At 42.8% G+C, this 13,156-nt stretch overlaps 1 protein-coding gene across 1 annotated transcript; it reads right to left on the bottom strand.

Annotated features, from left to right (window-relative positions):
* Positions 1-11,593: 11,593 nt before the first annotated feature.
* On the bottom strand, positions 11,594-12,074 carry LOC116855340 (60S ribosomal protein L23a). The gene has a single exon (XM_032838029.1). The coding sequence runs from the start codon at positions 12,062-12,064 to the stop codon at positions 11,594-11,596; it is 471 nt and encodes a 156-aa protein (XP_032693920.1). The 5' UTR covers positions 12,065-12,074.
* Positions 12,075-13,156: the final 1,082 nt, after the last annotated feature.

The raw sequence follows: 13,156 nt of genomic DNA, 5'->3' as shown, positions 1-13,156 counted from the left end.
GGCAAGGGCATGATAAACACAAGATTCAGGATGATGGTTGATAACCAGGGGGCTGAGCTGTGAGGTCATCGGATGGTTTGCTGTTGGTTATCTGCTTCTGTTTTGGTCAGTAGGATGATGAGTGCCCATTACATTGCAAAAAAATTACTTACCAACTTAAGGAAATAAGTAAAGAAGCCAAGTCACGGATGAGGCAGTAAGGACAGTGAGTCATTAAGTAAAGATTATGATTAATACAATTCTGCTTCTCTGAGATTAGGGGGGAAAAAAAAAGCTGTGCACTTGGGGATGGGATTGTTCTTCCAGAGACTAAGGAGAAAGCCACGTGCCTGGGCGGCAGAGGCGGAGGTGGAGGGGGTGGTTGTTGGAGGTGAGGGGGCGTGTGTGTGTGTGTGTGTGTGTGTGTGTGTGTGGCTCAGGGGAGAGGGAGGGAGTAGACCATGGAGTATCTCATACGTCCTATTAATGGCTTGGATTTAGTGGGGTGGTATGATGACCTGATACTTACATTTCAAAAGTCTCATTCTGGCTGCACTGAGGTTATGTTCTCAGTGGTGGTCAGAGAGAACGTGGAGAAGGCTGGCTGGGAGGGTGTATGAACACTCTGGGTGAGAGGTGTCGGTAGCATGGATTAAGATGAGGTAATGAGAGAGGTAGATGAAATTAAAATAATAGTAAGTAAAAATTAATAATTTTGAATTGAATATGGGGCATGAAGGAGAGGAAAGAGGCAACGATGCTGATCCTTTGTTTGTGAAGTAGGTGGATGGTGGACTATTTACTGAGAATAGTTGGGAAGAAAATGAGTTTGTTTTTGACTGTTGAATTTGGATGCTTTTGAGACATCCCGATGGGCAGCAGGATAGTGAGCTCCATAACTTCCATGGGAGCCGAGTTAGCTGTGGATGTACAAGGAAGTCATGAATATGTAGGCGGTGGTTAAAGTTGTGAAAGTTGATGAGATTACCTAGAAAGAAAGTGAAGTGGGAAGAAAGCCATTATAAAAACAAAAAAAATAACAAAACAACCTTTGTAGTCACTTAAATTAAAACAGGCCACGCATATCCTGCGATGAGAGCGTACCATGAATCGAGGATTATGATTAATCTAGTTTAAAAAAATTGAGGTCTGGCATTTGGAGAGATCTTGACTTTTCCAGAAGGAAAAGAGAGCCAGTGCGCCAGAGGTGCAGAGGGGGTGTGGGTACTGGGAGGTGAGATGGACTGCAGAAGGAGCTAGGGATAGACCACTCAACAGCTCACAGAACATGTTCAGGGTTTGGTCTTTATTCTGGGAATGTTAAGAAATTCTGGAAAAGTATTCTGGAAATGTTAAGGAAACTTTAAACCTTTAAGTTGCTTCTTTGATTTCAAAATTTAAATTATTTTTCATTTTAAATCAACCTTATTAAGGTATATTATAATTTCCATATGATAAAATTTTGTATTTTATTATTTATTTGCACTTATTTTAAGTGTACACTTTGATGAGATTTGACAAGTATATATTCCCATGTAACCACCATCACAGTCAAGGTATAGAACATTTCCATCACTCCCCACCCCACCAAATTTTCTTGTTCACCATGTGGAATCACTGATGCCCTTCTCCCATGCTAGCCCCAGGAAACCATCCATGCCTTTTCTGTTACTAAGCATTAGGTTTGCTTATTCTAGAATTCATGTAAATGAAATCACAGGGTGCTCTTTTGCATATGGCTTTGTTCACTTATCAAAATGTTTTTTTTAGGATTTATCCACATCATGGCCAGTATCAGAAGTTCATTCTTTTTATCACAAGCATTCCATTGTGTGGATTTGTTGGAGACTGAGTAAACCACTCACCTGTTGTTGGACATTTGCATTTTTTCCAGGTTTTGCTATTACGTAGAAAGCTGCTATTAGTATTCATGTATGAGTCTTAGTGTGAACTTATGTTTTCATTTATCTTCGATATGTACCTAGCTAGGGCTGAGATTTCGGGGTGCTGAGGTAAATGTAAATTTTACAAGAAACCATCAAAAGTTTTCCAAAGTAGTTGCATCATTTTCCACCTCTATCAGCAACATAAGGGACTTTTCAGTTGCCATACATCCTTACCAACACTTGATATGAGCCATCTTCTGAATTTTAGCCTTTCTCTTGGTATGACATGGTACCGTTAGTGGTTCTGCTTTGTATTGCTCTGGTGACTAATGATGTGAAGTGTTTGCTCAACCATTCATTCCATTATTTCTTTGACGTTTCTGTCTTTTTAATGATTGACTCATAGAAGTTCTTTTTAAAAATTTTTTGTTTTATTTTTATTTTGAAAAAAGACTTACTTGTCAGAGAGAGAGAGAGAGAGAGAGAGAGTGCAAGTAGGGGGAGAGAGAGAGGGAGAAGCAGGCTCCCCGCTGAACAAGGAAGTTAATGCAGGACTTGATCCCAGGATCCTGGGATCATGACCTGAGCCTAAGGTAGATAGTTAGCTGACTGGGCCACCCAGGCATCCTGTTCAGTCATAGACATTCTATATGTATTCTGCCCAAGAGTCCAATGTCATGTATGTCTATAGTTTTCTGCCAGTCTGTGGGTAGTATTTCTTCATTTTTATTTTTTAAACAGACTTCATGTAAGGACAGAATTTTGTGAATGTAATGAACTTCAATTAAGATATCTTCCTAGAAGCTTTGTAGTTTTAGCTTTTATATTTAGGTTTATGACACATGTTGAGTTAACGTTTGTGAATGGTGTGAGGTCAGGGTTGGGTTCATTAAAGAAAAAAAAAAGGATATTCAGTTGTTCTAACACCACTGTTGAGAAACTATCCTTTCCCACTCAATTATATTTCTATCTGTTTCAAAAATTAGTTGACCATATATAGATGGATCTATGTCTGTGTTCTTTATTCTGTTCCATTGATATATATGTATATCAATATTATAGATCACACTCTTTAGATTACTGTAGCTTTATAAGTCTTGAAATCAGATAGTGTAGTCTTCCAAATATTTTATGTTTTGAAAAATTGTTTTGGTTATTCCCGGACCTTTGAATTTTCATACAGTTTTTGACATCTAAAAATTTTTATTATTTCTAAATTTTCTAATTTAAAATTTTTAAAAAAAATTGTGGTAAATTATACATTACATAAAATTTACCACCTTAATTCTTTTTCCCTTTCACTTCTCTTTTTAATTAAGTATAATTAATGTGCAATGTTATGTTAGTTTCAGGGGTACAATGTAGTGATTCAACAATTCTATACACTATTCAGTGCTCATTATGACAAGTGCGCTCTTAATTTTCTTCACCTATTTCACCCATTTCCCCACTCATCTTTGTAGATAAATTGAGGGGAAAATTCACATCTGAACAACATCGAATCTTCCAATGAATGAACATCATATTTTTCCACATTGATATAGGTCTTCTTTAATTTATTTCAGCCATGTTTTATAATTTTTGACATATAGGACTCACACAAACTTTGTTAAATTTATCCCTTCATATTTCATATTTTTATGCTGTTGTGAATGGTGTTTTAAAATTTTCAATTTCATATTGTCCTTGTTACCGTAAAATGTACAATTGATTTTTCCCATCCAAGTACTAACCAGGCCCGACCCTGCTTAGCTTCTGAGATCAGATGAGATCAGGTGCGTTCAGGGTGGCATGGCCTTAGACTGTACAATTGATTTTTTATATTGACCTTGTATCATATGATTTTTAAATTTTTAATTTGAAACATTTTGAACAATGTGTTTGAATTTGAGGTTTCGTCTAGGCTGCCAAATCATTGACATGAAGTTGTTCAGAATATTTTCTCACCCTTTTAATGTCTGTTGGACTTGTGGTGATGTCCTATTTTTTCACAAATCATATTGGGTATTTGTGTCTTTTATATTTACTCCCATATCTTTATCACTGGTTTTTATTAATTAGATTGTGTTGTCCTTCTTTTTTTTTTTTTTTTAATTTATCCTGCTTTGGGTTCATTAAGCTTTTTGGATTTGTGATTTCATAGTTTTTTTTAAACTTGGAAAAAAATTGATCATTTTTTTTTCAGGTGTTTTTTCCTTACCCCCCCCCCCCATTATTCCAGTACTGTAATTATCTAATGACTGCTTGATATTATTCACCAGGTCATTGAGGCTCTGTTCATTTTTTTCCCAGCCTTTTTCTTTTCACTGCCCTTTAGTTTGAATAGTTTCTATTGTTATTTTTTTTTAAGATTTTATTTATTTATTTGACAGAGAGGAAGGTCACAAGTAGGCAGAGAGGCAGGCAGAGAGAGAGGAAGGGAAGCAGGCTCCCCGCTGAGCAGAGATCCTGATGCGGGGCTTGATCCCAGGAACCTGAGATCATGACCTGAAGGCAGAGGCTTTAACCCACTGAGCCACCCAGGTGCCCCTCTATTGTTATTTTTAAAGTTCACCGATCTTTTCTTCTGTGGTATCTAGTCTACTGTTGTAATTGCCAGTACATTATTTTTATTTAGGGTAACATATTTTTCAATTATGCAAGTATTTCATTCTTTTAAATTTCATTCTTTTAAATATATTTCATTCTTTTAAAATATTTCCTTTTGTCCTCCTTAGAGTTTACATATTTCTTGAGACCCTGTGCATAGCTATACAGCTATTTAAAAGATCTTTGTCAGCCTGTTTCACCATCTGTTATTTCTAGATCTGCTCCTACAGTCTGATTTTTCTCCTAAGTATTCTTCTTATATAAATTATTATAATTCTTGATTGGATGCTGGACATTTGGGATAGAATGTCAAGTTTCTGCATTTTGTTGTTATCATTTATAGATTATGAAATTTGTTTTGGCTTATAGTTGAATTTCTTATAAATTAGCTCCTTCCATTAAAGCTTATTTTAAAGCTTTGTTAGGTTAGGTTTAGAGTAGCCTTAATTCTAGGGCTAGTGTATTTATGCGTATTTGGTGCGACCTTTTTGAAATCTCTGCTGAGTGCCTGACTGTTCAACAGGGTCTTGTCAGTCTGGTTGATTAGAATTTGAGCACAGCTCAGGCTTTTTTTGAGCTCTGGGGTTGTTAAGCTTATAGCCTCACCTTAATATCCAGCCAAAGACTCAAGGGAATCTCTTTCTCTGTGTAGCTCCCTCGTCTCTGCTGGTTTGTCCTATAAATTCAGGTCATCTTTGCTTCCTCAACTTTGATATCTAGCTCATCAATGCAGTGAATCCACAGTTTTCCACTATTATTTTTCTTCCCTTTATTGCAATCCAGAAGGTACCTTCTGGCAAAGATTGGGGTGACTGTAGGCTCTTCTTGTTTGTTTCTCTTATTGCAGGGATTGTGATCCTAGGCCGCCTCCTTTCAAACGTCTGAAATTAGTTCCAAATGCAGTGTTTCTAAGTTTCTAGTTGTTTATTGCAGGTGGACTCCAGTAACTCAACTCAACTCACTCAACATAGAAGCAGAAGTCAAGTTCAGAGTTCTGAGACTACATAATAGAATCTGAGCCTATGAAGGAGGATGAGGAGTGGTCAGAGTTAAAGGCAGAAATGTGAAAGAGTTTTGTGTCATGGAAATCAAGGAAAGCATTTTTTTTTTTTTTTTTTTTTTTTTTGAGAAAGAGCATGGGAGAAGGGCAAAGGGAGGCAGAGGGGTAGAGAGTCTTAAGCAGGCTTCATGCCCAGCAGAGAGCCCGTCATGGGGTTCAATCTCATGACCCTGACTCATAACCTGAGCTGAAATCAAGAGTTGGATTCTTTTGTTTGTTTGTCTCTTTTTTTTTTTTAAGGAGTCGGATTCTTTTTTTTTTTTTTTAAGATTTTATTTATTTATTTGACAGAGAGAGAGATCACAAGCAGGCAGAGAGGCAGGCAGGGGGGAGGGGGAAGCAGGCTCCCCGCTGAGCAGAGAGCCCGATGAGGGGCTCGATCCCAGGACCCTGGGATCACGACCTGAGCCGAAGGCAGAGGCTTAACCCACTGAGCCCCTAAAGAGTCGGATTCTTAACCAACTAAGCCACTCAAGTGCCCCAAGAAAGTCTTTGAAGAAGAGAGTGTACAGCTATGTGTAATACTTTGAGGGTGTCTGATAAAATTTAGACTAAAAAGTAGCCTTGAATCCAGTAACCTGGAAACCACTGGTGTTTTATAGAGATCTGTTTCCAAGGAACGGGTTGGAAACTAGACCGTGGTGGACTGAAGAAATGAGTGGTAGGTGAGTTTATCGGTTAAAGTATTACTAGCTGTTGCAACAAATAAAATTCAAAATTTCAGTACCTTCACTAAATAGAAGTTAGTGTCTTGTTCTTGCAATACTTGTGTTTCTGGATGTTCCTGGTCATTGGACAACTTTCTCTCATGATAGGACTGAAGGATCCAGCCTCGCTCTTTTTTTCGTAGCGTCATCTCCTAGTGGGACCTCACCATTGCAGCTGTCTGCATCTAACTGGTCATAAGGGGCAGCAGCATGGGGAAGACTACTACATAAATCCTTTACCTAGAAGGTATATCTAACTTCTGCTCTAGACGCGAGGAAACCTGGAAATATAGCCTGGGCAGCCACCATGCTCCATAATTAGAAAAGGGGTTTGACGTTTCTAGGGCGACAAGCCATCTCTGTCACGGTAGAGATAATGCTTTTGAGAAGTTTGCTTTGAATGGCAGGAGAGTGATTGGCTTAAAGCTGGATAGGGGTGAGAGGTAGAGGGCATTTCTTTTTTGAATCTGAAAGACTGGAGAATGTTTTCAAGCCATTGGGAATGATTCAATTCAAGAGAGAGGTTAAATATACAGGAAAGGAAGAGATAAACAGAATGAATATGGGAAAAAAGGCAAGTTAGGAGAGTAGAATATGCAAAGTCCAAGCACCAGGATTGGTCTCAGGGAGGGTGAGCAGCTAGTCTGTTCTATCAGAAGGGGAGGACTATAGGATAGGGCATAAGCAGCTTTGATGCCTGGTAATATGAACACAGGGAGTTGTTCTCTGTTGGTACCTACGTTTTTTGTTTTTGTTTTTTTGTTTTTTCCCCTAGGAATGAGGAAGTAAATTAAGGAGGAGGTGGGACATGGGAAACTTGATGAGAGTGAAGGTTTAAAATTATTGTTGCCTCGCTACTATACAGTAGGTGCTCTATAAATGTTTTTTTGAGTCCATTGATATGTGCATTGCCTTTCCCAAGGTTTTTAGGGCACCATCTAGGGACTGTCAGGAATAAGCAAGGACTCTTTCCTCCTGCCTCTGATTAGGCACCGAAATCGTGCTGGGAATCCAGGTGCTATTGGCTGGAATTAATTATAAAGCAAGCCCATTCCCTTCCCCCCCACACACACCTGTAGGAGCTTGGCCACTGAATTCCTAAAGAATCTTGTTATATAAATGACTCCTCTGACCTGGAGCCCATGGAAGTATTTTCACCCGCTGCCGCAGCTGCGGAACCCCTGGCTTCAGGACGGAGGTGGGGAGGCGGTGTGTTCTGAAGGGTGTCGTGTCCTCTCTGAGCCTACACATGGAAGCCTTTGCCTTCCGCGCTCCTCTCCTTTTCTGCTGCCTCCAGAATAGAGAAAACCAGACCTCAGAGTTAACAGGCACCTGCTTCCTGCCGCATGTATTTAGGATTAGGTCATGAACCTGAAATGAATGAAATAAAAGGTGGGCACTTTGCCAGGAAATAATGAATTTATAAAGCAAGTGTGCGGGTGCCCTCAGAAGACGGGCTTTCTGCCCCCCCCCCCCCCGCCCCCCAGCATGGGTCCCTTCCCTCTCCACCACCTGTACCCTCTCCCCCACTGATCCCACCCTTGTACTCTGTCGGCCCATTTGGCCCCTTCCCATCCCCCCCCCAGCCCCCATTTCTCTCCGGTCTCCCCCTCTGACCCGGTGGTGGCGTGCGAGCTGGCGACCCTGCAGCCCCGGGCTCCCGCAGCCTTCCTGGTGCCTGCTGCTCCCTGTTATTTTCATTTCCCTGTAATTCGAGGGGACAGGTGAGATGTGCTTCAAAACACTGTAATCATATTTTAAATGGAAATGAAATGTGTGAATTAGATGTAAATTACAGTAGAATGGAAGGACAATCACTATTAGTTAAGGTCTGACACCTATTTTTGCAGACCTTTCCCAAACGCCACAACTTGTTTCCCCACATGTGTGATGAGAGGTTGTAATTATGTGGCAGCTGCCTCTGCAGTGGGGCCGACGCTGGTTCCTGGATCATTTGTGCCCGGGGTCTGGGTGTGGGGCTCCGTATGTATTTTAAATAGATACGGACTGCCATTGGTACTATCAAATTACCTGGAAGAAATGATATTTTTATACGACGGTCGTGAAAAGAAACCTTTTCTGTTTTGTTTTGTTTTGTTTTTTTGTTTTCCCCTTGGAAAGGTGAGGCGGTAATATAAAGGGACACTTTTATATAGTCAATTTATTTACGGATTCTCCATTTGCTTTTATATTGGAAAAATATGTGCTGTGCCAATGGGTTGCAATTTGGCCCTCCATCTTCGCCTGCCTGCCTCCTGCCCCCGCTCCCCGCCCCCAGTGCTGAGTGCCTCCCTGTTTCCCCGGGGAGCCACGGTTCTCCTGAATGACCCATTAGTGGAGCCTTTTTCAAGACAGTACTAGCCCTTTGCTCTAATTCCTTAGCTGATGAAGGCAATAATTTTATTATCTATCTATCCAAAGTCATGACAAACAGCAAAAAAGATTTACAAAGAAAATCATGGAATCGCAATCGATCCAGTCTTTCGTTTTGCTTTATGTGGACAAAATGACTGGTTGACTGAGTGTGTGTTTTAAAAATTTCGGAGCCATTTCTGTGGTGTGCGGGTGGAACTTTCTGAGATAAGGGCCAATCTGGATGAAAGAGATAAAGTTAGAAGTAGGGGGACGATCAGTAAATGCATTAAAAAGGGATCTATTTACATGTTCATTGTTGATTCTACTCCTGTTTGCCTCGAGTAAATTCCTCCGCCTGCATCGGAGCAGTCAGCGGATAATATATGTTGAATAATCATGTGTGTCATTGAATTTTACAAATCTTGCATTTTTGAGGCAACACAGATGCAAGCTCAGTCAATACTTAGTTCTTAGGGACACTGGCAATTAAGGTGTAACGTCTAGCTTGTGATTAGCAAAGGTTCCACCTTGAAGACTCTCTGGACTCTGGCCAATTCCCACCTCTGCACTTGGCCTCAGAAGAGCTCGTCCCCCGCGATCTCTCCCAGATCGCCGCCGGAACCATGCTCCTCATCCCTGCCAGAGCTCACGTCCGTGCAGCTCTGACCATGGATGGCACTTACTGCACAGGGGGCCCTGCGGAGACACAGTCAGGGGTCCCTGGTGTAGCTCCCAGTACTCGAGGCAGTTTTCCTCTGTTTCAGCCAATTCTTCTGTAAATGTCTGCTCCCATGTAATCCCACTTACCCTGAGACTTTCTCAGGCTTCTCCTTGGGGGCAAAGCTTTCCCACAGCCCCTGAAGTCCAAACCGTGTGCTTGGTAGCTATGTCTGGCTTTCGTGCCCACACACTGGATTATTACAGACTGCATAAACACCTCCTTCCATGTTGGCACCAAAATGCCCGGCATGGCTTGACAGCAAACCAGGAGAAGCCTGTTGGATGATGGCTGCTTCTCTTTGCGAAGTTGAGGTGCTAAAATAAATAAACTTGAATAATGGCCAATTTCTGAATCCCTTAACAGTTTTCTTCTTTGGCTGACATCATCCATCTTCATTCTAAAATAAAATATAAAACCGCTGTATGTAGCAAAATGTTAACCTCATCGGGTGTCTTCCTTTTGACTGCATCGTGTCTACCATCACTGCATTCACGTTCATGTGGAAATAAGATTTGTTGGCGGCTTGTGTTCTGAGGGCTCTTATGATCATGGCGCTTGCTCCCCTGCCTTCTGGCTTGGTGATAGAAAGGGTGGTTAGGAGGAGCAAAATGGGCCAAAGGGAAATTTTCATGACTTTACAGGGACAATGCGATATTGTGACTTATAATAAGAAAAATATGTTTAGGTCTTCATCTTGTTTCCGGCACAGAGCTTCCAAAACTAGAATTTGTCTTTTGTTGGGTTGCTGAAGTGACATTTGGATTGCACCTAAGGATGGGGGCTGGTTGCCAGGAGAGCCAACCATGTGATTAGAGGGTCAGAACTTTCAGTACCACCCTTGAGCTAGTGGGAGGGGAAAGGGGCTGGAGATTGGGTTCCATCATCAATGGCCAATGACTTAATCAGTCCTGCCTATGTAATGAAGCCTTCATGCAAACCCAAAGGATGGGGTTCAGAGGACTTCCAGGTTGGTGAACACGTAGAGGGACCAGGAGAGTGCGCACCCAGAGGAGGTGTGAGGCTCTGCACCCTTCCCCCTAGCTCCCCCTATGCTTCTCTTCCACCTGGGGATTCCTGAGCTTCCTCCTTTTCTAATACACCAGTAATCTACTATTTAAAATGTTTCTCTAAGGGCGCCTGGGTGGCTCAGTTGGTTAAGCAGCTGCCTTCAGGTCAGGTCATGAATCCAAGGTACTGGGATTGAGCCCTACATCGGGCTCCCTGCTCAGCAGAGAGCCTGCTTCTCTTTCTCCCTCTGCCTGCCGCTCTTACCTGTGCTCTCTCTCTATCAAATAAATAAATAAAATCTTAAAAAAAAATGTTTCTCTGAGTTCTGTGAGCCACTCTAACAAATCACTCAGACCTGAGGAGGAACTGGAACCCCCAATCTATAGCCCTTAGTTCAGAAGCAGAGGGGCCGCCTGGAGTGCGGAGTGACATTCGAAGTGTGGATGGGGGCCGTCTCCTAGGACTAAACCCTTCACCTGGGGGATTGGACACGATGTCCAGGTCGACAGCATCAGAATTGAGTTGAACTGTAGGATGCCCGACAGGTGTCACAGAACTGCTGGGTGGTGGGGAAGAACCCCACCCCTTGTAACAGATGATCAGAATCATCACAGAATCATCACAGGAAGGGGGGGTTGTCTCTGGAGCCCCCTTCAAGCCCACTTTTTTCTATTCTATAAACTAGAGAAGGCATTAGTATTCCCACTGTCTAAATGAGGAAACTGATTCAGAGGGCTGATGCAAATCAGAGAAACCGAGGCAATGAGAAATGAGGTGGTATGCTCAGGGTAACAGTCGAGTTCATCAGAAGCCCTGGAGCTCATGAGGTTCCCTGGAGTGCCTCTGTCAATCTCCGCACCACAGGTTAGAGAGTGAGTGGTCACATGTCCTTCTGACCTGCGGTAGAAGTTAAGAAGATTCGACCACCAACGCCCTGTACCCCGCCCCCCCTCCCCCCCGGAAAACTCAGCCACCAGATCAGCTCTTTCTATTAATACATCTAGACAGCCTCCGCAAACCTGGGATTTATGCTGGTAAACCTGGGTCTCGTGAGGGCCCAGCTCAATTTGTGCAGAAATTCCAGCAACGGTGGAGAGTTGATTTAGTGTCAGAAAAGGGTGTTTGAAACAAGTGCGTTTTCCTTTACGAGTCTTTTAACGTCAGGAGAGAAGTACAGCTGATTGCAATTGATTTGTATACGTGGCTCTTTGTGTGAAGTGTCACAGCATGGTTTTTTTTTTTTTTATCATGAAAAAATTGTATTTAGATTTAGCCAGCTGGACTCAGTTTAGATGATCCCAATTTTGTTGGCAACATCCAAAGCATCATAGTCAGGGGCCAGCCGAACGTATGCCTTCTTCTCTCCATCAGGCCTGATTAAGGTGTTGACCTTGGCTACATCAATGTCATAGAGCTTCTTCACAGCCTGTTTGATCTGGTGCTTATTGGCCTTGACATCCACAATGAACACAAGTGTGTTGTTGTCTTCTATTTTCTTCATGGCTGACTCAGTAGTCAGGGGGAACTTGATGATGGCATAGTGATCAAGCTTGTTTCTCCTGGGGGCGCTCTTTCGGGGGTATTTGGGTTGCCTTCGGAGACGCAGAGTCTTGGGTCGTCGGAACGTAGGTGATGTGCGGATCTTCTTTTTTTTGTGACTGTGGACGCCTTTCAGCACCGCTTTCTTGGCCTTCAAAGCCTTTGCTTTGGCTTCGGCTTTGGGAGGGGCAGGGGCTTCCTTCTTAGCTTTCGGCGCCATCTTCGTAAAAGGGCTCACAGCATGTTTTATAGGAAGAGGGAGACAAAGAAGGAGAAGGAAGAGAAATCGCTCCCCTCAAAGATGCAGACCAGAGCACAAGAAGGTACATCTTAGACAACACCGTTTGGCCCTCCCTGTGACAGGCTGGGATTCTCGCTCAGTCACTTACTGCTGTGTGGCCCCGGCAAGTCACTTAAGGTCTCTAAGCCTTGCTTACTACACCTGTTAAAGGGGGAATTATAAGAGTCCCTACCCCATAGGCTGTGAGGAAGGTCAAATCAGTGGGTGCAGCCAAAGGGGAGAGGACAGCGCCTGCCAGATTGTGGGTGCTCAATAAGTAATAACAAGAAAAAAAAAAAGCACCTGGGCGCCTGGACTGATATGAGCCCACGAGGTCGAGGCCCCAGGGAAGTCTTAAAGAAGTCAGCTATCAAACACCCTCACTCCCCTGGGACTGTATCTTTGAAAGCTGTGAAATGGGGACTTCAGGCTTCTGGCCTGTCCCCCATTCCCCCAATACCAGTCGCTTTTGTTTTCTTCCACTTCATCTGCCTCCCTAAAAGCTAGTTCTTTATAAGAGCCCATTGTACTAAAGGGTCACAGTGTAATGACTGCTTAGAGTGTGTCCCATTTGAGAGAGCCCGTATGGTTTAAGAAACACTCTTAGCCACACCTCCACCGAAGCATCTGGATCACTCCACGAGTTATACACTTAGCTCCTGACTTACAAGGGTTTGGCTTAAAATTTTTCAAGTTGAGGTGGTGTGAAAGCCACACACATCCAGTAGAAACCATACTTCAAGTTTTGAGTTTTGGTCCTTTCCCGGGCCAGCCGTAGGCAGGACGATCTTCTCTGATGAAGCTGGGTAGCGACAGGGAGCCCCAGGCCTCGGCCAGCCCCACAGTCACGAGGGTGGACCATGGCTACGCTGACCACCCTTCTGTTTCTCTCCGTCGGTATACTGTTCAGTCAGTCACAGGAGATGCTCAACGCTTTATTATGAAGCAGGCTTTGTGTTAGGGGATTTTGCCCAACTGTAGGCTAATGTAAGTGTTCAGAGCACATTTAAGGTTGGCAAGGCTCAGCCTTGA

This window comes from Lontra canadensis, unplaced genomic scaffold (genome assembly GCF_010015895.1).
Source record: "Lontra canadensis isolate GAN:19392208 unplaced genomic scaffold, GSC_riverotter_1.0 scaffold101, whole genome shotgun sequence".
Lineage (NCBI taxonomy): Eukaryota > Metazoa > Chordata > Mammalia > Carnivora > Mustelidae > Lontra > Lontra canadensis.
This window is presented reverse-complemented; position numbering and strand designations above follow the sequence as displayed.